Source organism: Somniosus microcephalus, chromosome 5 (assembly GCF_052327205.1).
Source record: "Somniosus microcephalus isolate GS21.2 chromosome 5, FLI_Smic_1.0, whole genome shotgun sequence".
NCBI lineage: Eukaryota > Metazoa > Chordata > Chondrichthyes > Squaliformes > Somniosidae > Somniosus > Somniosus microcephalus.
Genome location: NC_140991.1, coordinates 267,127,908 through 267,153,788, shown reverse-complemented (window position 1 = coordinate 267,153,788; position 25,881 = coordinate 267,127,908). Strand labels below are relative to the sequence as shown.

At 48.5% G+C, this 25,881-nt stretch overlaps 1 protein-coding gene and 1 long non-coding RNA gene across 2 annotated transcripts in view; one reads left to right on the top strand and one right to left on the bottom strand.

The window, feature by feature from the left end:
* The window catches only part of mboat1 (membrane bound O-acyltransferase domain containing 1), a 185,626-nt gene that overhangs the window by 110,741 nt on the left and 49,004 nt on the right, over positions 1-25,881 (top strand). Inside the window, exons 6-7 of the mRNA XM_085988926.1 lie at positions 98-152; positions 14,481-14,664. Coding sequence (XP_085845052.1) covers positions 98-152; positions 14,481-14,664 — 239 coding nt within the window. The remainder of the gene's footprint in view (positions 1-97; positions 153-14,480; positions 14,665-25,881) is intronic.
* LOC147117709 (uncharacterized) lies at positions 126-12,384 on the bottom strand. The gene is made up of 3 exons (XR_015078506.1): positions 12,286-12,384; positions 11,481-11,568; positions 126-185 (listed from the first exon to the last, which is right to left on the bottom strand). It is a non-coding gene; the product is annotated as an uncharacterized LOC147117709 (long non-coding RNA).

Sequence of the window (25,881 nt, the reverse complement as noted above, 5' to 3'; positions counted from 1 at the left end):
AATGTTATTGGAGTGTATGGATGAATGTACTATGTCTAGTTTTAAAGATACTTACTAACCTGTTTTCCACTGATTTATTCATTCTAATTTTCAATAGGGCTGGGACGTAAAGATGAGGAACTTACTTCTGAACAGCGCCGTCTTGCCATTAGGTAGGATAAGGAGGCCTGCACTTGACTTGCCCTCTGTATATTTAATAGCAGATTTAAGAGATGATTACTTCCAACTTAATCCATCATAATTATTATCCATTCCTTAGTTAATTATTTACCTTGTATAGTCTAATCACCAAACTATTCCACTATAGAGTTGGGGGAGGCTATGGGACTGTCTGTACACTTAGGGCTCGATTTTCATTGAGTCGTAGAGGCGGGCTTGGAGGCATGCAGGGGGTTAAAATCGCAAAAACTGGCGGGTGGCACTTCCGCCCCGCCTGGTTCCCGACTCCGAGCAATTTTAACTCCGTCGTGTCTGATGGTCCCGACTCCGTCCCGCATCCAACAGGCGGGACTGGTCGTTAAGGCCCTTAACAACCACTAAATGGCCTCTATAATCCTATTTTGAAAGGCCCTTGCGAATTTAACCCTTTTCCCACATGAAACACACCTGGTGGGAAACACGAATGCGAAACCTGGCGGGAGCACTATTGGATTGCTGACTATCAACTGCAGGTCAAACATTAAAGAGGAGATTTCATCAGCCATGATTTGCAGGTGGCAGGACTTAGTGGTCTCAGGTCTGGGGCAACTTTTAGAAGGCTTAACCACACCTGTGGAAGGTTGGAGCCTCACACCCATCTCCAGTGTGACCTCCTGGGAAACCCCTCTCGCCACCTTCACTCAGCGCTTCCTCAACGGAGGCATATACCAGAAGCATGGGAGCCATTTATTTCCTTTCCATCTGGGCATTAGAGGAGCACGAGCACCAGCCGCGGCAGCAGCAGAACCAGGAGCAACAGCAACACCAGGAGTGCCAGGCTGCTGCTCACACACCAGAAGCTGCACAGGCCAGAAGGGGCCAGCACCTGGAAGTGGCTGGAGAGCACCTTGCTGCACATCAGGGGGGGCCATGGGGACCCGTATCTTCCATGAAGGTCTGGTTTCTCTGTTCAATAGATGCCCATCGCTCCTCAAGAGATGTCATTCTATTCTGAACAATGACCATGTTTTCCATACCCTGGCGACTAAGCTCCTCCATGGCCGTAGCTATCCTCTCCTCTACGGTAGCAATCCTTTCCACGGAGGTAGCCATCCTTTCCGTAGTGATGTGTTCATGCGCCAATGACTCCACAAAGGCTCTGCTCATGTTCGCTATGGACTCCTCCATTCGCTCCACACTCGCAGCGACCCTACAGACCAAACTTGCCAGAGACTCCTGCATCTGTGCCTGGAGTTCCATTACCTCTGACCTTATGGATGGACCCAGAGGCAGAGGGTCGACATGCTGCTGAGCCAAGCTGGCAGAGTCCTGCGCCCTCCGACGAGGATTCTCCACTGCTGTCCCTGTCTCCACAATCTGCTGATGCTCACTTGTGAGCTGTGATACACCAGGTGACGTCACTACTCTATGTCCCAAAAGTCCCACTGAGGTGTGAGTGCGCTGGTGCTGGGTGCGCTGAATTCTGCTGACGCTGCGCCCTCAGAGGTTGCAGCTTCCTCTGAGGAGTCTGGCTGCTCAGCCTCTTCTTTCTGGCTAGGGGGGACGGGTGCTTGTGATGGTCCTGTGGGGGAGTAAAGGAAAGAGTCAAAGATGTGATGCAAAGGCTACATGCTCATAGCTTTTTGCAGATGCTCATAAGTCCATCTGTTACAGCTTCACAATCATTATCAGCGACTCATGCAATGTCAAAGAGAGAGATGGGAAACTTTTCTGTCACCAGCTTGCTGTGTTACACCCGTCTGTCCGTCCCCCATGCGCGAATCATCCTCTATTCCCATAACTTCCAGGACGGCCTCCTCCCAGGGGGTCAGCTGGGCTATTGAGGCTGTCCCTCCTCCTGTCCTGGCTCGCTCGCTCCTGTTGTCTCCCTCATTGCAGGAACAGAGAGCTCACAAGTGGAGGTTGAGTGAGAATGAAGGAGTGAGTGTAGAGATTGCACAGCATGGATACTTAGAAGGAGACAAAGATGGAGTGAGGTTGCAAGACCAAGGGCCCTCCCTGTGTGTTGTCAGTTGTGTTCAAAACATCAGAGTGATAGGGAATGTGAGGGCTGCATGGTCGAATAGTTATGTGAATGTGAGCATAGCGAGAGAGGGAATGGGTAAGGGTGCATGGATATCCGTGTCAAGTGGGATGTGGAGGAAGAGATTGCTAAAGCTGAGTGCTGGTGAGGAATGGCAGTGGGGATCAGATTGAAGGTGATGGGAAATTCATACTCACTTTTCCAGTGTGCTGAAGGTCATGAAATCTTTTCCTGCATTGTATCCAGGTTCTGCGGGTGACTCCCAAGGAGTTGACCTCCTCAGCCACCTGCATCCACACAGCCTTGGTCTGAGTGGGAGGCCGCTTCCTCCCTGATGAAGGGAAGAACACCTCCCTGTTGGCTCTAGCCCCATCCACTGATGCCTGCAGTGCCACCTCGTCAAAGCGAGGAGCTGATCTGGCCCTCCCCCTTGTCATATTTGCTGCAGCTCCCTCACACTGCACAGTCAAGAAGCTTGGCAGTCTGCAGAAGAAGCAAGGCTTGCTGTGGACCTTAAATGCAGCAGCAATGCTGACGTCATCGGAGGGGACTTTCAGTCATGGAAAAACCCATTTGCAAAGGCTTCCCACACGTTGGAAATCAATTGGCCAATTGAATTAAAATTGCATCAATCTCCCACATCCATTTAGATTCGTGTGGGAAACATGAAATTCGGATAACACGACACCATCCCGCACCTGAGTTAAAATCACCCCCTTAGATTCTGCAATTAAGCGTTGAGAGCGACACACAACACATCTCCAAATGTAGTTTACAAAGGAAATAATAGGACATGGATTCTACATTGTACCAATGTTCCCCACACAATGGGCTGGATTTTGCTACGGGGGCGGGTTGGGGTCGTGTTCCCCACATTTCGTGTTTCCCACACGAATCCTGAACGATGTGGGAAATTGATGCAATTTTGATTTTATAGCCCAATTGATTCCCCACGTGTGGGAACCCCTAGCCAGTGAGCTTTTCAGGTGGGAAGCTCGCCTCCGATGACATCATCACTGCTGCTTCATTTAAGGGCTTCCACAAGCCTTGCTCACTTCAGCAGACTGCCAAGCTTCTGGCCCTGGCAGCTGCTGCTACCATCATCAATCATGGCGATACATTGGAGTAAGGCATCCCCCAGATTTGACGAGGCAGCCCTCCAGGCATTGGTGGAGGGAGCGACAGAGAGCAGGGAGGTGCTCTTCCCCTCCTCGGGGAGGAAGAAGCCACCCCAGCAAACCAAGGCTGTGTGGCTGAGGGTGGCAGAGCAGGTGAATGCCAGCTCGAATACCAGCAGAACATGGATCCAGTGTCGGAAACGCTTCCATGACCTGCGCACTGGAAAAGTGAGTATGATGTTCCCATCACTCTTAATCTGATCCCCATTGCCTTTCCTCACCAGCTCTCAGCTTTACCAATCTCTTCCTCCACATCCCACTTGACACTGACATCCATGCACCCTTTCCCACTCCCTCTCTCTCTATGGTCACATTCACCTAACTAATGGACTATGCAGCCCTCACACTCCCTATCACTGTCATGCTATGAAAACAACTTACATCACATAGGGAGGGCCCTTGGTCTTGCCATCTCACTCCATCTTTCTCTCCTTCTAAGCATCTATGCCATCGATTCTCTACACTCACTCCTTCATTCTCGCTCAAACTCCACTTGTCTCCCCCATTGCAGGAAAAGAGAGCTCACAACCGAAGAGAGCGAGCCAGGACAGGGGGAGGGGCAGCCTCCTTAGCCCAGCTGACCCCATGGGAGGAGGCGATCCTGGAGATCGTCGGCATCCAGGACGAGACACAAGTGGGGGACGGAGAGACCGGTGCAGCAGAGCAAGCTGGTGACAGAAGAGTTTTCCAACTCTCTCAATTGCATTGCATGACTCGCCGATAATGACTTGGAAGCTCTAGCAGATGGACCTCTGATCATCTGCAATAAGCACTGTGCAGGTAACCCTGGCCTCTCATCTCTGACACTTTCCTTTACTCCCCCACAGGACCATCGCAAGCTCCCGTCTCCAGGACGCAGGAGGAGGTTCAGCCTCAGCATCCAGACTCCTCAGAGGAAGCTGCAACCTCTGAGGGCGCAGCGTCAGCAGAAGGCAACGCACCCAGCACCAGCGCAGACACTCTCACCTCGGTGGGACCTTCGGGACATAGAGTAGTGTTGTCACCTGGTGTATCACAGCTCACAAGTGAGTCTCAGCAGATGGTGGAGACAGGGACAGCAGTGGAGAGTCCTAGTCGGAGGGCGCAGCACTCCCAGCTCGGCTCAGCTGCATGTTGACCCTCTGCCTCTGGGTCCATCCACAGTATCAGCGGTGATGGCACTCCAGGAAAATATGCAGGAGTCTCTGGCAGGTTTTGTCTCCAGGGTTGCTGCGAGTGTGGAGCGAATGGAGGAGTCCGTCGCTAACATGAGCAGAGCCTTTGTGGAGTCATTGGCGCATCAACGCATTACCACGGAAAGGATGGCAACCTCCGTGGAAAGGCTGGCTACGGCCATGGAGGAGATAAGTCGCGCGAGTGTTGAAAACATGGTGAGTGTTCAGACTAGACTGACATCTCTGGAGGAGCGATGGGCAGCTATTGAACAGAGAAACCAGACCTTCATGGCAGTCCCTCTGAGAAGGACTGCCAGTCCCGACACGGGTCCCCATGGCTCCCCTGATGTGCAGCAAGGTGCTCTCTCGCCACTTGCAAGCGCTGAGGGGGACCTGACCCATGAGAGGGATGATGGTGGCAGAGAACAAGGAGGTGGGGGCTCCTCTCCAAGCGCTCAAACTTCCATGCCACTGACAAGTCCTCGGTCAGAGCCCCACCTGAGTCAGCACCCAAGTGAGATCGGCGTCTCAACCCCTGCACAGGAGCAGCAGACTGTTGCGCAGCCCTTACAGGCTCGCAACCCCAGAGGACGCCCGCCAAAGGTGTCCAGACAGGAGCAGCAAGGAAGTGAGCAAGGGGCCTCCACATCTGATGCCACTGGGGAACCACTACGTAGGAGCACGCGTAAGAGAAAGAAACTGCACAAATAGTCACTTGGGTGGAATTTAATGTGTTATGGTTGAAAGCCATCAGAATAATGTTAATAAATCGTCTGTTGGCTACTGCTGAAGTTGTGACGTGTGTCATTTCGCGAATGGGACTTTCACTTTGAGGTCAGTATGGTGGTCACATCGCTAGAAGTCAGCTGGTTCCTGGCTATTGTCAGTGCTCAGGTAAAAGGATGCGAGGCAATAGTCCCTCATGGGCGAGGCTCAGCAAATCTGCCCAATATGAGCGCGTTCCTTGCATGCCGGCCACCAATGTTCTCGCGCACTGCTGCCGCTGGTTGATGAGCCTCTGCAAGATGTTCGTCTTCGCTCTCCTCCTCCCCCTCCTCCTCCTCCTCATCTGAGGAGGATATGTCAGGAGCCACTTGGTCCTCGGCCATCTGCAAGCCACGACGCTGTGCCATGTTGTGAAGCACACAGCAAACCACAACGATTCTGGAGACCCTGGCTGCTGAGTACTGCAGGGCTCCACCTGATCTATCCAGGCATCTGAAGCGCATCTTCAGCAGACCAATGGTCTGCTCGATCATGGCTCTGGTGGAAAGGTGGCTGGAGTTGTAGTTCTCCTCAGCTGCGTTGGATGGGCTCCTCAGCGGCGTCAATAGCCACGTCCTCAAGGGATAGCCCTTGTCTCCAAGTAGCCATCCGTTAAGTTGGTGTGGCGGACTGAATAGCGGAGGCACAGTAGACTGGCGCAGTATGAAGGAGTCATGGCAACTGCCAGGGTACTTGGCACAAACATGCAAAATTTCCTTCTTGTGGTCACACACCAGCTGAATGTTGAGGGAGTGGAAGCCCTTGCGGTTGACAAAAATACCAGGATTGCGATGGGGAGCCTTAAGGGCCACCTGTGTGCAATCAACGATGCCCTGCACCCTTGGAAAGCCTGCAAGATTAGCAAATCCAACCGCTCTCGCCATGACACTTGCTCGATCCTTGGCGAAATGGATGTGATTGTGCGCGATGGCAAAGAGGGCATCGGTTACCCGCTTGATGCAGGTGTGTGCGGCCGCCTGGGAGATGCCGCTGATGTCTGCTGCTGATCCCTGGAATGAGCCTGAGGCAAAAAAGTTGAGTGCGATGGTGACTTTGACGGCCACTGATAAGGGGTGTCCAGCTGTTCCTCTGGGCTCCAGGTCTTGCTGCAGCATTGCGCAGATGTCAGCCACTATCTCTCGCGAAAGTCGGAGCCGCCTTTGGCACTGCTGCTCGGACATGTTGAGGTAGCTGACCCTGCGTCTGTAGACCCTGTTTGGGGGGTATCTCCTGCGCCGACGGCCTTCCATGCGCTGGCCCCTTCTGGCCTGTGCATCCTCAGGTGGGGCAGCAGCAGCTTGGCGCAACTGTTGTTGCTGCTGCTGTTGGGCGGCCTCATGTAATATCCAGAAGAGCAGGACAAAAATGGATCCCATGCTTCTGGTAGATGCCTCAGTTGAGGAAGCGCTCAGTGAAGGTGGCGAGAGGGGTTTCCCAGGAGGTCACACTGGAGATGGTTGTCAGGCCGCAAACTTCCAGAGCTGTGGGTATGCCTTCTGAAAGATCCCCCAGACCTGAGAGCAAAGTTATGCCACCTGCAATTAAAGCCTGTTCAAATCTGCCATTTAATGGTTGAGCTGCAGCTGCTACTCCACAAGCCAGTTGTGCTCCCGCCAGGTTTCAGATGTGTGTTTCCCACCAGGCGTGTTTCACGTGGGAAAACGAGTAAACTTGCAAGTGGTTAGGAAAATGGGATTATAGAGCCAATTGAGGGCTTGTTAAGGGCCTTAAGGGCCTATCCCGCCTCCTGGAGGCGGGACGGAGTCGGGACCAGCAGACACGAATTTAGGAAAATTGCATGGAGGCGGGTTTGGGCCCGCACGCCAGTTTTGCGATTTTTATCCCCCACTCGCCTCCAATCCCGCCTCCCCGGCCCTAGCAAAATCCAGCCCAATGTGTTACAGCATTTGGCTGTGCCATGTAGGAGGAGGCTTAGTTCCGAATAGTTGCTTTCCTTTTCTTCCTCTCTTCCGGCTCCCTACACAGAAACATAGAAACATAGAAGATAGGAGCAGGAGTAGGCCATTCGGCCCCTCGAGCCTGCTCCGCCATTCAATGCGATCATGGCTGATCATCTAAATTCAGTACCCTGTCCCTACTTTCTCCCCATATCCCTTGATCCCCTTAGCCTTAAGAAATATATCTAACTCCTTCTTGAATATATTTAATGAATTGGCCTCAACTGTCTTCTGTGGTAGAGAATTCCACAGGTTCACCACTCTCTGGGTGAAGAAATTCCTCCTCATCGCAGTCCTAAATGGCTTACCCCTTATCCTTAGACTGTGACCCCTGGTTCTGGACTCCCCCGCCATCGGGAACAGCCTTCCTGCATCTAGTCTGTCTAGTCCTGTTAGAATTTTATAAGTTTCAATGAGATCCCCTCTCATTCTTCTAAACTCTAGCGAATATAAGCCTAATCGACCCAATCTCTCTTCATACGTCATTCCTGCCATCCCAGGTATCAGTCAGTGAATCTTCGTTGCACTCCATCCATGGCAAGAACATCCTTCCGCAGATAAGGCGACCAAAACTACACAATCCTCAAGGTGTGGTCTCACCAAGGCCCTGTACAACTGCAGCAAGACATCCTTGCTCCTGTACTCGAATCCTTTCGCTATGAAGGCCAGCATACCATTTGCCTTCTTAACCGCCTGCTGCACCTGCATGCTTACCTTCAGCGACTGGTGCACAAGGACACCCAGGTCTCTATGCACTTCCCCTTTTCCCAATCTATTGCCGTTCAGATAATAATCTGCCTTCCTGTTTTTGCCACCAAAGTGGATAACCTCACATTTATCCACATTATACTGCATCTGCCCAGTCACCCAACCTGTCCAAATCGTACTGGAGTTTCTCTGCATCCTCCTCACAGCACACGCGCCCACCCAGCTTTGTGTCATCTGCAAACTTGGAGATATTACATCTAGTTCCCTTGTCTAGATCATTAATATATATTGTGAATAACTAGGGTCCTAGCACCGATCCCTGCCGTACCCCACTAGTCACTGCCTTCCACTCGGAAAAAGACCCGTTTATTCCAACTCTTTGCTTCCTGTCTGCCAACCAGTTTTCTATCCAAGTCAGTACCTTGCCCCCAATCCCATGTGCTTTAACTTTGCACGCTAGTCTCTTATGCGGGACCTTATCGAAAGCCTTCTGAAAGTCCAAATACACCACATCCACTGGTTCTCCCTTATCTATTCTACCAGTTACATACTCAAAAAATTCCAGTAGATTATTCAAGCATGATTTACCTTTTGTAAATCCATGTTGACTTTGTCCGATCCTGTCACTGTTTTCCAAGTGCTCTGCTATTGCATCTTTTATAATGGACTCTAGCATTTCCCCCTCTACTGATGTCAGGCATACGGTCTATAATTCCCTGTTTTTTCTCTACCACCTTTTTTAAATAGTGGGGTTACATTAGCTACCCTCCAATCCATGGGAACTGTTCCAGAGTCTATAGAATTTTGGAAGATGACCAGCAATGCATCTACTATTTCTAGGGCCACTTCCTTAAGTACCCTAGGATGTAGATTATCAGGCCCTGGGGATTTAGCGGCCTTCAATCTTGTCAATTTCCCTAACACCATTTCCGTACAAATACTGATTTCATTCAGTTCCTCCCTCTCATTAGACCCTGTGTTCCCCGACATCTCTGGGAGTTTATTTGTGTCCTCCTTTGTGAAGACTGAACCAAAGTATGTATTTAATTGGTCTGCCATTTCTTTGTTCCCCATTATAACTTCCCCTGATTCTGACTGCAAGGGACCTACGCTTGACTTCACCAATCTTTTTCTCTTCACATATCTATAGATGCTTTTACAGTCAGATTTTATGTTCCTTGCAAGCTTACTCTCATACTCTATTTTCCCCCTTTTAATTAATCCCTTTGTCCTCCTTTGCTGAATCCTAAACTGCTCCCAATCCTCAGGTTTGCTGCTTTTTCTGGCCAATTTATATGTCCTCTCCTTGGATCTTTGCTATCCCTAATTTCCCTTGTTAGCCAATGTTGAGTCACCTTTTTTGTTTTATTTTTATGGCAAACAGGGATGAACAAATTCTGTAGTTCATCCATGCGATCTTTAAATGTTTGCCATTGCCTATTCACCGTCAACCCTTTAAGTAACATTCCCCAATCCATCCTAGCCAACTCGCGCCTCATACCATCGTAGTTTCCTTTATTTAAATTCAGTACCCAAGTCTCTGAATCAACTACTTCACTCTCCATCTTAATGAAGAATTCTATCATATTATGATCGCTCCTCCCCAAGGGGCCTCGCACAACAAGATTGCTAATTAATCCTTTCTCATTACATAATACCCAGTCTAAGATGGCCTGATCTCTAGTTGGTTCCTCAGCATATTGGTCCAGGAAACCATCACGTATGCACTCTTGGAATTCCTCTTCCACAGTATTGTTACTAATTTTGTTAGACCAATCTATATGTAGATTAAAGTCACCCATGATAACTGCTGTGCCCTTATTGCACGCATCTCTAATTTCCCGTTTAATGCCATCCCCAACCTCCGCATTACTGTTTGGGGGTCTGTATACAACTCCCACTAACGTTTTCTGCCCCTTGGTATTTCTCAGCTCTACCCATACAGATTCCACATCATCAGAGCTAATACCCTTCCTTACTATTGTGTTAATCTCTTTAACCCGCAATGCTACCCCACCACCTTTTCCTTTTTGCCTGTCCTTCCTGAATATTGAATACCCCTGGATGTTGAATTCCCAGCCTTGGTCACCCTGGAGCCATGTCTCCGTAATCCCAATTGTATCATATCCGTTTACATCTATTTGTGCAGCTAATTCATCCACCTTATTACGAATGCTCCTCTCATTAAGACACAAAGCCTTCAGGCTTGATTTTTTAACACTCTTCGACCTTTTAGAATTATTGTTTACTGCGGCCATGTTTGATTTACACCCTTGATTTCTCTGACTTCCACTTTTGCTTTCTCCTTCCTGTCTTTTGCTTCTATCCTTGCTTCCCTTTCCTCTGTCTCCATGCACAGGTTCCCAACCCCCTGCCATTTTAGTTTAAACCCTCCCCAACAGCACTAGCAAACACTCCCCCTAGGACATCGGTCCTGGTCCTGCCCAGGTGCAAACCATCCAGTTTGTACTGGTCCCACCTCCCCCAGAACCGGTTCCAGTGTCCCAGGAAATTGAATCCCTCCCCCTTGCACCGTTCTTCTAGCCACATACTCATCTGAAATATCCTTTTATTTCTACTCTGACTAGCACGTGGCACTGGTAGCAATCCTGAGATTGCTACCTTTTGAGGTCCTATTTTTTAATTTACCTCCTAACTCCCTATATTCAGCTTTTAGGACCTCATCCCGTTTTTTTTACCTGTACCGTTGGTACCTATATGCACCACGACAACTGGCTGTTCACCCTCCCCCTCCAAAACGCCCTGCAGCCGCTCCGAGACATCCTTGACCCTTGCACCAGGGAGGCAACATACCATCCAGGAGTCTCATTTGCGACCGCAGAAACGCCTATCTATTCCCCTTACAATAGAATCCCCTATCACTATAGCTCTCCCGCTCTTTTTCCTCCCATCCCGTGCTGCAGAACCACCCATGGTGCCACGAAGTTGTTTGCTGCTGCCTTCCCCCGATAAGCCATCCTCCCCAACAATATCCAAAGCGGTATATCTGTTTGAGAGGGGGATGGCCACAGGGGACCCCTGCCTGCGCCTACTGCTCTGCCTGGAGGTCACTCATTCCCTTTCTGCCTGTGCAGCCTTTACCTGCGGTGTGACCAACTGATTAAACGTGATATCCACGACGTCCTCAGCATCGCGAATGCTCCAGTATGTATCCATTCGCAGCTCCAGCGCCGCAATGCGGTCTGCCAGTAGCTGCAGCTGGATACACTTCCTGCACACATGGTCGTCAGGGACACAGGAAGTGTCCCTGATTTCCGACATAGTGCAGGAGGAGCGTGCCACGGGGCCGAGCTTTGCTGCCATGACTTACCCTTTAATTAGTTTAAATTAAATCAGTACCACCAATTATACTACAATTAAATGATATACTCAGGGGCCCTTGTTTCCCAGCACTCCCCGCTACACAACAGAGACCTTAGAAACTATAACCACAAAATTAAGACCGTCTAAACTTTATAAACTATGAACCTTAACTGTCAGACTATAGAGTAGCATAAATAATCACCGTACTCACCCAATCAGCTGCTTCCTCCTGCCCGCGTCACATTTTGAATCGTGACGTGGCTCTGGAACGCCACCGCCGGACTGTGAGATTGGTAAGCCTGTGGAAGAAAAGCCCACGAAAGTGAGTTTAAATACTCACTAAAACGCTGCTCTCACCGCTCCCGACGCTGGCCTGTGAAAAAAGGCCCGTGAAAGTGAGTTTCAATACTCATTGAAACTCCGCTCTCACCGCTCCCGACACTGGAAGGAATATGAGGGAATCCATTACCCTAAATGAACCTTACAAACTTTAGTGGTTGTCCTAAAGAGTGACATTGATAGAATGGGCTGGGAGCAAGATGGTTGCATGCCTTTGCAGTTGGGAAACCGTATGAGATTGAGGGAGGGATGGGAAAGAGGGAAATTAAATAAACGTCAATTCATATTTTCTCTCTTTCACCTTTTTTCTCTTATTTTGGTTTCCCCGTGCCATGCTACATTTTTTTGATGGGGCAGACGAAGAACCTGTCCACAGAGCTCTGCCAGGGCAGCCACTGTAGGTGTGTGAGGTTTGGCCTGTTTTTGACTCTGTGTGCATTCATGGTTTCCCCCTACCCACGTTTTGCAAGATTGTTTTCTCCCTCCTTGGAGGGACTGGGATCATATTTTTAATTGTTACATTCTTCACTCTTTCCGTACTCACATTTTACTTCTGTCTTTTAGGTTTTTTTTCTCTTCATGCCTGCGTGAGGGAGATGCCACTGTCTGCCCTTGGGCTTATGCCAATAATATAATTATACTTGCTGGGAGATATGCAAAATACTGGCTTGACTCACTACTTGATATTTTTTCTTTCTTCCTCCACTTTCCCTCCCTTTTCCAACTCCTGCTCCTCGGTGGAGGATCACCTGGACCCTGGTTGTCTTCTGAAGTCACTACTGGGATGAGAAAAAATTATCATGAATAAAAACAGAAAATGCTGAAAATACTCAGGTCAGGCAGCACCTGTGGAGAAAGAAACAGAGTTAATGGGCTGGATTTTCCCTATGGCGGCGGGCGAGCTGGGTTCCGGTCCCGTCTGCAGCCGCTCTCTGAAAATGATTTTCCGTAGTTTGGCCTTGTTACGCCCTCCCTGCGGGGTTCCTGGCCAATTAACAGGAAGCGGGTCTGATGACATCATTTGATGACGCATCATCAGCTGGTTTCCTTAAAGGGACCACGGCTACTAAGGTGCTGCAAACACTGACGAGCACTGCACAAAGGTGGACGGCTGCACCCAGGCTCATGCATGACTCCCTCCATATGCTTATGGAGGGAGTCGCAGCACGCAGGGAGATTCACTTCCCTTCCCATGGGCGGAAGAGACCTCCCCAGGAGATCAATGAAGCCTGGTTGCACATTGCACAGGAGGGCACAAGCAGGGATGTCGTCAGGAGTCCCTGGCTGCAGTGGCGCAAGCCTTTCAATGATCTCAGTAGGTCACAAAACGTTACTGCCAAGCCACACTCAACCTCATCCTGCTGTGCCACTCACCACATCCCCATCACTCTGCCTTCCCTACCCAACTCCTGCACATCCTTAATCACACCAACTTACCTTGCACCTCCACCCATCCCTCCCTATCTACATTATCACTTCCCCATCTCACTAGCCACTCCTCACACTCATCCTACTGTAAGCATACCAACTAACAACACACAAGGGTAGGCACTTGAGAGGGTTAGCCAATGTTCATGTGAAGTTTCTTTTAATATATTGTCATGCATTGAAGTCTATATTTTCAACACTACACCTTATTGGACAGATCTGTGCAGACCTCAAGAAGTGTCTTAGTGAGTTCCAGTGAGTGTTGAGACATAACTCCTCTTTCCCTCTTGCCCCACCCACCCCCCCCCCCCCCAGCTATAGTGATGAGTGTGAAAGGAATGGCTTGGACATTAAAGGGATGCTTTACGGTGCTGGTGTGGGATGGTGTCTACCTGGCACATCATGTGGCAGCCAGGGTTTACAGCGTCAAGTGAAGAAAATCTGGCCATGGTGTTGCCATTGCTGGCCAGCAATTTTGTCAGGGGCTGATGCCGTGTCCAGTGCAGCATCAGGTGATGGCGGCGAAGGTTGGTGATGTTGGTGTTGAGGCTGATAGTGGAAGGATTCGGAGGACCAAGGTCTGATTGTTTCAATGGCTCCGATGTTGCTGGAATAGATGGCAGCTGCAGGTGAGATGACAGAAGCGATCTGTCAATGGTGAGAGATTGTTCCAATGAGGTGACAGTGGATATAGAGTTGGCTGTAAACATTTGCAAGCTACAGACAGCTCTATGTCTTCCAAATGCAGTAACCAACAGTTTCTGAGCTCTGAAACTGAACAGCTGCAACATGGTATCCTTTATACTACTTCTGCAGCTGTCAGGTTATCCGATAAATCAAATCAGACTCAACTCATGCCAGGGTGAGCTGGATTGTTCCCCGAGCAGCGGGTAACCCATGGGGAGCACGTAAAATTACACGGTAGGCTCAAAATAGCATTAAATTGGCTGTTAACAAGCCATTTAAAGATCTAAATTGTCTCCCCCACCGCTTGGTGTCGGGTCAGTTCTGTGCAGGCTGACCCGACACCTGGGAGACTCGCATAGAGGCAAGTTGACTGCAGGTTTCCTACCCGCTGTCAATCTTTGCTATTTTGACAGCGGACCCGCCCCCTAACCCGCCCTCTGAGCGCCGGCAAAATCCTGCCCAATGTTTCAGGTCATTGGCTTTTCATTACAACTGGGAGAAGTTCGAGATTGAACAGTTTTTAAGCAAGTGCAGAGCTGGGGAAAAGTGGGGGGAAAGGAAAGAACAAGGGGGAAGGTCTGTGATGGGGTGGAAGCCAGGCGTGATTAAATGACAAAAAGGACAATAGTACACGGCAACATGGGGTGGTAATGGGCTGCAAGACCAGGTCTGAACATGTATATGATTATTTCATTCTCCTTTGTAAATATGGTTGTTCATGTATTTATTGTGATGTTTTCCCATTTTTGATTCACAGTGTAAGGCCCACTTTACTGGAGTATTGCAGTTATCACCTGAACTTTCTAGGTATTTTGGCTGGGCCTACCAGCAGTTACAAGGACTATATTGCTTTTATTGAAGGAAACCATATAAACATGAAACTAATAGAAGAACATTGGAAGCAAAGGGGCTGTAGCAAGTTCCCTGATCCTTCACCATTGGTATGTATACAATGACAATAATTCTATTCATGGTGTCTTGTTGAGATTGCCTGTAAAGAAGCAAAATTGTAATCAAATTGAAAAGTGGGTGTTGGGGAACTGGGCGGTGCAATGGGTTAGACACTGGACTTTCTCCTCTGGGACCTGGGTTCAGATCCAACGTCGACTAATGGGATGAAAGTCTGTTCTAGCTGCAGGCTGTGAGGGTCCCATGCAAAATAGGTTTGGGCATCTCGATCCAGTTCTTAGTGTGCCTTCACCTAATGCTGCCCCTAATATGGTATTAATTCGTATTGTCACTTAGACAGGCCACTACTGGTGCAGTAGGAGATGCTCATCTGAAGTTGAGGCTTACTGCTTGATGTTGGCACCGGGTGCCTGAAATGAAAGAAATTGCATTCCCCAACACTAACATCCCTGGTGGACCCACACAGAGACAGGGACACACACACACACGCTATGCTGGAATACTGTCAAAGGGAAACCAGCAACAGCAATAGGTTAGAAGTAATAATATCAATTCTAACTGAATAACCTTTTAAATTTCTTTGGTTCAAAGAAACTTTTTCACAAAATTTTGAAACCTGTGGCTACAAGAGCAGGTCAGAGGCTGGGTATTCTGCGGCGAGTGACTCCCCAAAGCCTTTCTACCATCTACAAGGTACAAGTCAGAAGTGTGATGGAATAATCTCCACTTGCCTGGATGAGCGCAGTGCCAACAACACTCGAGAAGCTCGACACCATCCAGGACAAAGCAGCCCGCTTGATTGGCACCCCATCCACCACCATAAACATTCACTCCCTCCACCACCAGCGTACTGTGGCTGCAGTGTGTACCATCTACAAGATGCACTGCAGCAACTCGCCAAGGCTTCTTCAGCAGAACCTCCCAAACCCGCAACCTCTTCCACCTAGAAGGACAAGGGCAGCAGGCGCATGGGAACACCACCACCTCCAAGTTCCCCACCAAGTCACACACCATCCTGACTTGGAAATATATCGCCGTTCCTTCATCGTCACTGGGTCAAAATCCTGGAACTCCCTCGCTAACAGCACTGTGGGAGTACCTTCACCACACGGACTGCAGCGGTTCAAGAAGGTGGCTCACCACCACTTTCGCAAGGGCAATAAATGCTGGCCTTGCCAGCGATGCCCACATCTCCTGAATTAATTTTTTAAAAAGCCTCTCAACCAAGCCTGTTCTGTCATTAAATGAGATCATTGCTGACCTGTATGCTAACTGCATCTACCGGCCTTGTCTCCATCTCCCTTAATACCCTTAGCTCATAAAAATCCATCGATCTCCGATTTAAAATTATTATTAATTGAGCTACCATCTACTGCTTTTTGTGGGAGAGAGTTTCCACACTTCTACCACCATTTGTCGGAACAAGTGTTTCCTAACTTTTCTCTTAAATGACCTGGATCTAATTTTAAGTTTATGTCTTCTTATCCTAGACTCCCCCACCAGTAGAAAAAGTTTCTCTGTATCTACCCTATCAATTCTTTTCAAATCCTAAAAACGTTTTAATACGTTAAAGGCGCTGTATCAATGCAAGTAGTTTTTTCTTTTATTTGTTCATGGGATGTGGGCGTCGCTGGCAATGTCAGCATTTATTGCCCATCCCTAGTTGCCCTTGAGAAGATGGTGGTGAGCCGCCTTCTTGAACCGCCACAGTCCATGTGATTAAGGTACTCCCACAGTGCTGTTAGGTAGGGAGTTCCAGGATTTTGATCCAGCGACGATGACAGATCAGCGATTTACTTCTAAGGCAGGATGGTGTGTGACTTGGAGGGGAACTTGGAGGTGGTGATGTTCCCATGCAGCCTTTGTCCTTCTAGGTGGAAGAGGTCGCGGGTTTGAGAGGTGTTGCCAAAGAAGCCTTGGCGAGTTGCTGTAGTGCATCGTGTAGATGGCACACACTGCAGCCACGGTACGCCGGTGGTGGAGGGAGTGAATGTTTAAGGTGGTGGATGGGGTGCCAATCAAGCGGGCTGCTTTGTGCTGGATGGTGTCAAGCTTCTTGAGTGTTATTGGAGCTGCACTCATCCAGGCAAGTGGAGAGTATTGTAGATGATGGAAAGGCTTTGGGGAGTCAGGAGGTGAGACACTCGCCGCAGAATACCCAGCCTCTGACCTCTTATTGCCACAGTATTTATGTGGCTGGTCCAGTTAAGTTTCTGGTCAATGGTGACCCCCACGGTGTTGATGGTGGGGGATTCGGCGATGGTAATACCGTTGAATGTCAATGGAAGGTGGTTAGACTCTTGCTTGTTGGAGATGGTCATTGCCTGGCACTTGTGTGGTGCGAATGTTACCTGCCACTTATCAGCCTAAGCCTGAACGTTGTCCAGGTCTTTTTGCATGCAGGCAAGGACTGCTTCATTATCTGAGGAGTTGTGAATAGCGCTGAACACTGCCGTCATCAGCGAACATCCCCATTTCTGACCTTATGTTGGAGGGAAGGTCATTAATGAAGTAACTGAAGATGGTTGGGCCTAGGACACTGCCCTGAGGAACTCCTGCAGTGATGTCCTGGGGCTGTGATGATTGACCTCCAGCCACCACAACCATCTTTGTGCTAGGTATGACTCCAGCCAGTGGAGCGTTTTCCCCGATTCCCATTGACTTCAGTTTTACTAGGGCTCCTTGATGTCAAGGGCAGTCACTCTCACCTCACCTCTGGAATTCAGCTCCTTTGTCCATGTTTGGACCAAGACTATAATGAGGTCGGGAACCGAGTGGTCTTGGCGGGACCCAAACTAGGCATCAGTGAGCAGGTTATTGGTAAGTGCCGCTTTATAGCACCTTCGATGTCACCTTCCATCACTTTGCTGATGATTGAGAATAGACTGATGGGGCGGTAATTGGCCGGGTTGAATTTGTCCTGCTTTTTGTGGACAGGACACTGGGCAGTTTTCCACATTGTCGGATAGATGCCAGTGTTGTAGCTGTACTGGAACAGCTTGGCTAGAAGCGCGGCTAGTTCTGGAGCACAAGTCTTCAGCACGATAGCCGGGATGTTGTAGGGGCCCATAGCCTTTGCTGTCTCCACTGCGCTCAGCCATTTCTTGATATCACGTGGAGTGAATCGAATTGGCTGAAGACTGGCTTCTGTGATGGTGGGGACCTCGGGAGGAGGCCGATATAGATCATCCACTCGGCACTTCTGGCTGAAGGTGGTTGCAAACGCTTCAGCATTGTCTTTTGCACTCACGTGCTGGGTTCCACCATCATTGAGAATGAGGATATTCATGGAGCCTCCTCCTCCCGTTAGTTGTTTAATGGTCCACCATCATTCACTACTGGATTTGGCAGGACTGCAGAGCTTTGATCTGATCCGTTGATTGTGGGATCGCTTAGCCCTGTCTATAGCTTGCTGCTTCTGCTTTTTAGCATGCATGTAGTCCTGTGTTGCAGCTTCCCCAGGTTGGCACTTCATTTTTAGCTATGCCCGGTGCTGCTCCTGGCATGCTCTTCCACACTCCTTATTGAACCAGGGCTGGCCCCCTGGCTTGATGGTAATGCTGGAGTGAGGGATATGCCAGGCCATGAGGTTACAGATTGTGGTGGAATACAATTCTGCTGCTGTTGATGGCCCACAGCGTCTCATGGATGCCCAGTTTTGAGCTGCTAGATCTGTTCTGACTCCATCCCATTTAGCACGGTGGTAGTTGTTGTATCCGTGTGTTAATGGAGACACGGAATGCAGGAGTTGGTTTCACAGGTGTTTACTGAACAAAGTCTGGAGGTGAACTAACAGATACAAGACACTATACAGGCTTATATAGCCCGAGTGGCCATTACCGGCATTACAGTACACAGGGGCTCTTAAAGGCACATACACCACAATTCCTCCCCTTTTAGACAACCAGTACATAACATTTTAAGTAATCATTAATTAACATGCTACAAGAACAATAATCTACACATTTGCTGCAGTTAATCAATTATAAGTCAGTCTCTCTGAAGGCTTCCTGACTCGGTCCGGATAACACCTCGGTGGTGTAGTAGTTTCTGGTGGTGTAGTAGGTTCTTTTGGCAAGGTCGATTCGGCTTGAATGCCAGTGTCGGGTTCATCTGGTTCCAGTATCACCGGATCGGAGGTAGATACTATGGGTATCTCTGCTTCATCATTAGGCGTATAGAGTTGTGGTGTAGGTTGTCCCTTTTCGGATGACTCTATGATCTGGTCAGCATGGCGCCTTATTATGCTTTCACCAATGTCCACGGTATACATCAGCGGTCCTAGTCGTGTGCAAATAGTTCCAGGCTGCCATTTCTCGGTACGGTAGTCCCGGGCCAAAACTTGTTGACCTATCTGGAAGGTTCTAGTTGGCCTTTCATTCATGCCTTGAAATTGCCGGTTCTCCACGTCCCTTCTGATGTTTGGCTTGATCAAATCCAGCCGGCATCTTAGGCTTCTATTGAAGAACATCATGGCGGGAGTTTGGTTTGTAACCACATGTGTTGCATTCCTGTATGCAAACAAGAAGTTATCTACCTTATGCTGTAGATTTATGTCTTCATTACCCATGGCCTTCTTGAAGGTCTGGACAAACCTTTCAGCCAATCCATTGGTGGCGGGATGGTATGGGGCGGACGTGCAGTGCTTAACCCCATTGTTTTTTAAGAACTTCCTGAATTCTTCGGACACAAATTGCGGTCCATTATCAGAACAGATCTGTTCAGGCAGCCCATTCCTGGCAAATATGGTCCTTAATACTGTGATGGTTTTTTCCGTGGTGGTGGAGGACATCTTTATTACCTCCGGCCACTTGGAGTGTGCATCAACCGCGATTAAGAACATGGAGTCCATAAATGGACCAGCAAAGTCGATATGTACCCTTTGCCATGGAGATGAGGGCCACTCCCATGGATGTAGTGGGGCGTTTTGGACCTTCTGGCATCCTAGGCAGCTCTTGGTCATTTCTTCGATGTTTCCATCGATACCTGGCCACCACACAAACGCTCTGGCTAGGTTCTTCATTTTCACTCCACCCAGATGCCCCTCGTGAAGCTCTTTTAGCACTTTATCCTGGAGTTTGGGTGGAATCACCACTCTGGATCCACACATCAAGGTTCCTCGGCACACTGACAGCTGTTCTCGTCTTTGCGAGAATGCTGGCAACAGTGGTTCGCCATGTGCTGGCCATCCCTTCACCGTTAAATCGTAGACTCGTGAGAGAGTCAGGTCATTTCTCGTTTCCTTTTCAATGGCAGAATTTGTTACTGGTAGACATTCCACTATGGTTGAGTGGAACATCTCCACTGGGTCCACTGTATGTGCCTCTTCTACCGTTGGCAACGGTAGGCGCGATAAACCGTCAGCATTCCCATGCTGTTTTGATCCTTTGTATTCTATGTCATATTGGTGTGCCCCTAGGAAAAGGGAACACCTCTGTAGCCTTTGCGCTGTCATAATGGGAACACCCTTTTTAGGGTTAAATATGGAGACGAGGGGTTGATGGTCAGTCAACGAGGTACATTTTTGTCCGTGTAGGTAATGGTTGAATTTCTTAACTCCCCATACCAGGCTGAGTGCTTCCCTGTCGATCTGGGCATAGTTACGCTCAGCTGAGTTCAATGAGCGTGACGCAAAAGCTATCGGCCGCTCCGAGCCATCAGGGAATCTATGCGATAATACCGCTCCTACGCCGTAAGGGGATGCATCGCACGCCAGTCTGATTGGCAGTGATGGGTTGTAATGAGCCAAAACTTCCTTGGACGTGATCAAGCCTTTGCATTTATGGAAGGCACGTTTACAGTCTTCGCTCCATTTCCAAATTACTCCCGTTTATAGCAGTTCGTTAAAAGGGTGCAGAACAGTTGACCAGTTCGGTAAAAATTTATGATAGTAATTTATCAATCCCAGGAACAACCTTAATTGTGAGACATTTTCAGGTGCTGGGGCTTTTATGACCGCTTCAATTTTTTCAGGTGACTTATGCAACCCTTCCTCGTTAATTATGTGGCCACAATATGATATTTGTTTCTGGAAAAATTCGCACTTGGGGCGATTTGCTCGTAGGCCCCGTTCTCTCAGCCTAGTGAGCACCTGCTCCCAATTGGCAAGGTGCTCGTTGTCGTTTTCTCCTGTTACAAGGATGTCGTCTAGGTAGCATTGAGTCCCCGGAATCCCTTGGAGGACTTGCTCCATAACTCTTTGCCAGATAGCTGGAGCTGATGCTACTCCGAAATCCAGTCGATTGTACTGGTATAGGCCTTTGTGTGTATTAATCGTGAGATACTTTTTAGAGGCCTCTTCACCTCCATCTGTAGATATGCTTGTGCCAAGTCAATTTTGGTGAAACGTTTCCCTCCGGATAGTGAGGCGAAAATATCTTCTATCCTCGGAAGAGGATACTGTACCGTGTGAAGGACCGGGTTTACAGTCACCTTGAAGTCCCCACAGATGCGAATTTTTCTCTGTTCTTCAGATTTATCATTATTCAACGTTTTCTTCATGACCGGGACGATGGGTGTTGCCCACTCGCTCCAATCTATCTTGGATAATACGCCTGCCTTTTCCAAATTCTCCAGCTCTGCCTCGACTGCTGGACGAATTGCGTATGGCACCGGCCTTGCCTTAAAAACCTTGGGAATTGCCGCATCTTCCACTTTTATTGAGGCGGTGACGCCTTTCAAGGTTCCTAGTTCCTGTTGAAACACTTCCTTGGCGTTGGCCAGATGTCTTTTAATCGTTCAGGTATGACGTCATCATCATTTTTTTTCTTACTGGTCACCGTCAGTGCCTGAATGGAGTGCCAGTCTAAACGTATCTTCCTGATCCATTCACGTCCCAACAGCGGTGGACCACCATCTTGCAGAACGTATAAATACAACTTCTGTATTTCCTTGCCGTTGTATACAACAGGCACCCTTATTTTTCCTTTGGGGTATACTTTCTGCCCCGTATATGTTTTCAAGATAATGGATGTGTCTTTCAAAGGTATATGCGGAAATAGCCGCTCGTAATCCCGTCGACTTATGACGGTCAGAGCTGATCCTGTATCTAGCTCCATTTTAACTGGGGACCCCGCTATCGTGAGGGTAACCCAAATGGTCTGGTAATCTTCTTTGGCAATTACATTATGTAATTTGAGACAGCTTAGTCTCTTGTTTCCGGAGTCGCTATCGCTCTTCTGGTCTTCGGAGCTACTGTCCGTCATCATTTGTACCTTTCTGTATTTTTCCTTATTGATTTTTTTCCTGTCCGTGGATTTTTTGTTTCCAGATCGGCATACACGTGCAATGTGTCCAATCTTTCCGCATTGCCTGCATGCTTTGTCCTTGAACCAGCAGTTCCTCTGGTCATGGGTGGATCTGCCGCAGCGATAACATCTCTTGAAACCCTGTGTCATTTCATGGGTGTCGAAGTCCTGTGGCTTTTGCTGTATCTCTGCAGCTCCTCTTGCGGCTGCTTCGTATGATACAGCCACACTGAAAGCCTTGTCCAGTGTCAAATCTTTCTCAGAAAGTAGCCTTTTCTGTGTTCCTTCACTTAGGAGACCGCAGACGAATTTGTCTCGAAGAGAATCTGCCAGTCCTGCCCCGAATTGGCAGTGCTTTGACAGCTTCCTTAATTCGGTGAGGTAATCAGCGTTACTTTCATTCTTGTGCTGATTCCTCCTGAAGAATTTGAATCGTTCCGCTATCAGCAACGGTGTTGGGTTTAAGTGCTCCTGTAGGGTATCAACAATCTCCTTAAAATTCTTGTCCCTCGGTTTGGCTGGAGTGATTAAGTTTCGTAACAGCCCGTATGTCCTTGCGCCCATTAGATTTAGAAGTACTGATGCCTTTTTATCATCCTCTATTTCATTTGCTGTGCAATATACCTCCACTCTTTCCACATATGTGGTCCAATCCTCTATATCGCTATCGAATGCAGTAATATTGCCAGTCTTAGGCATCCTGAAAAAAAATGGCGCCTCCCGCGCTTTCCTTTCTTCCCCACAGAAAAAAAATGGCGCCTCCCGCGCTTTGCTGCCGCTGCTGACAACGCTGTTCTCCGCGGTTTTTATTTACACAGGTATTTTTTTTTAATAGGTGGAGACTCGTTCCCGCCGGACTCTCTGGGACTTTTCCCTCCCTCTGCAGCGCCGGCCATCTCCTGAGTGCTCCACCCTCTGTCTCTGTTTGCCTCTGCCTTCGCTGCTCGGCCCCGCTGCAGAGCCAGCCGATGGAGCCCCAGACCGCCGCCCAGGAAGGATTATTGCTGTACCTGTCACCAGCTCGGCTAGCTTGTGAAACCACAGTTTTTTTTTTTTTCTTTCTTGTTTTTCTTCGACTTTCGTCTGAGGAATCGATCTCCTTGAGGTGCTGCCGAATTGCAGGGAAGTCCGTTTCCAATTCGTCACCACTGTTGTATCCGTGTGTTAATGGAGACACGGAATGCAGGAGTTGGTTTCACAGGTGTTTACTGAACAAAGTCTGGAGGTGAACTAACAGATACAAGACACTATACAGGCTTATATAGCCCGAGTGGCCATTACCGGCATTACAGTACACAGGGGCTCTTAAAGGCACATACACCACAGTAGTGCCACACAACACGATGGAGGGTGTCCTCAGTGTGAAGGCGGGACTTCGTCTCCACAATGACTGTGTGGTGGTCACTGCTACCAATACTGTCATGGACAGATGCATCTGCGACTGGTGGATTGGTGAGAACGAGGTCAAGTAGGTTTTTCCCTCGTGTTGGTTGTTTTGCCACCTGTCGCAGGCCCAGACTGGCAGTTATGTCCTTCAGGACTCAGCCAGCTCAGTCAGTAGTGGTGCTACTGAGCCACTCTTGGTGATGGACATTGAAGTCCCCCAGCCAGAGTACATTCTGTGCCCTTGCTACTCTCAGTGCTTCTTCCAATTGGTGTTCAACATGGCGGGGTACAGATTCATCAGCAGAAGGAGGGTGGTAGGTGGTAATCAGCAGGAGTTTCCTTGCCCATGCTTGACCTGAAGCCATGAGGCTGCATGGGGCCCAGAGTCAATATTGAGGACTGCCAGGGCCACTCCTTCCCGACTGTATACCACTGTGCCGCCACCCCTGGTGGATCTGTCCTACTGTTGGGACAGAACAATCCCAGGGATGATGATGGAGGAGTCTGGGACATTGGCTGAAAAGTATGATTCTGTGAGTATGACTATGTTAGTTTGTTGCTTTATTAGTCTGTGGGACAGCTCTCCTAATTTTGGCACAAGTGCCCAGATGTTAGTGAGGAGGACTTTGCAGGGTCATTGCCGTGTCCGTAGCCGGTGCCGAGGTCGATGCCGGGTGGTCCGTCCGGTATCATTCTTTTTATTGTTTTTTGTAGTGATTTGTTAAACTGACTGACTGGCTTGCTAGGCCATTTCAGAGGCCAGTTAAGAGTCAACCACATTGCTGTGGGTCTGGAGTCGCTCATCGGCCAGACCAGGTAAGGATGGCAGATTTCCTTCCCTAAAGGGCATTAGTGAACCAGATGGGTTTTTACGGCAATCCGATAGTTACATGGTCACCATTACTGATACTAGTAATTATTCCAGATTTATTTAATTAACTGAATTTAAATTCCCCAGCTGCCCTGGGATTTGAACTCATGTCTTTGGATCATTAGTCCCGGCCCCTGGATTACTAGCCCAGTGACACTACCACTGTGCTACCATTCCCATAGTTGTTGTTGTAAATAACTTAACTTGAATATTTATTTAAGAATAATTGATGCTTTAAATCAGTTCTGTTAGTGTGTTTTATGGGAAATTCATATTTACATAGTTATACTGAGGGAGATTGAATGTTCAGCTGTGGTTTGCTGTATACATTCCATGAACCCAGAGCATCCTAGGAATACACAGCAGGTTGGTCAGCATTTGAAAAAGGAAGACCGATTAATGGCCCTTCATCAGAAGTTATGCGATTTCCAGCGTTTATGATTCTTTTTATCTCTCAATATTTCATAAGTGACTCTTAAATGCTGTCATGAGTAAGTCACCTGCAGCAGCTCGTGGAGGACACGTGTTAAAATCAAAGTGTTCAACTGCGGCATTTAAAAAAAAAAAAACTACTGTTTGGATTTTTACTGTGTGCTGTTGGCTCTGAATTTTCTCTGACTTTCTGCCGCTGTGCCACTGCAACCTCGTCGGAAGTGCAGTGGAAACCCCGCTTAGCCCGTAAACCGGGTTTGTGCTGCACTTCAGGCAAAGTTACAGTAGCAGAAAGGCAGAGGAAATTCAGGGCCATGATCTAACCCCGTGTGCTGGAGCACCAGTGGATGTTTAGCATCTCATGGTTTCGCTGTGGTCCCATCAAGGCAGTCGACTTCATACTTCAATTGTCTCGCCATTTGACACTGCAAGGGTTGCAGACAGCTGTCTGTGCTGAATTCAAAAACAGAACGGGTTTTGTTTTGTTTTATCAAAAGTTTTGTCTCATCAAGTTTAGTCCTGATCAGTATGAGAAACAATGAGGAATCATAGACTGATACAGCGCAGAAGGAGGCCATTCGGCCCATTGTGCCTGTGCCAGCTCTTTGAAAGAGCTATCCAATTAGTCCCACTCCCCTGCACTTTCCCCATGGCCCTGCTTATTTTTCCTTTTCAAGTATTTATCCAATGAAAATTACCATTTGAATCTGCTTCCACCACCCTTTCTGGCACTGCATTCCACATCATAACAACTCACAGCGTTAAAATAAAGAACACTTTCTATGTTTTATTTCTAGTGTGAATGTTGAACACTCTAGTCAAGCATAGCGCAGACAAGGTGCAGGGTGAAGCCTCCCCATCTTCTCCCTTAATACCTGTACTCTGCTCCAGGAGTGTGTCTTAACCTAAACCCAAGAAGACCACCCCTTTCGTATTGAATCAGTAAAAACTGGTAAGTTTCCAGCATCAGCCATCCTCCTGGTCATGGGAGTAAGATTGCCCACAGGACAAATTGGCAGCTTTGTGCTATGCTCAGGCTGAGAGGAACGTTGAAGCTTGTAGAGTGAGCAACTTTCATTAGTCTTGGTTGGATTCCAGCCCAAATCTTATAGGTGAAAGGACAGTGCACCAACCTGCTTCACAATCCAGTCTCCTTTTAAATGTTAGGATACAGGAAACTTTGTTATATCCGGCACCGACGGGACCGAGCTATCAAAACTGCCGGACATACAAAGGTAATGTTGAAGCATACGGAGGTTTTCATCTCCGTATCGGACAACAAACACTGTTGCTTAGCAACAGCTTGTAAACAG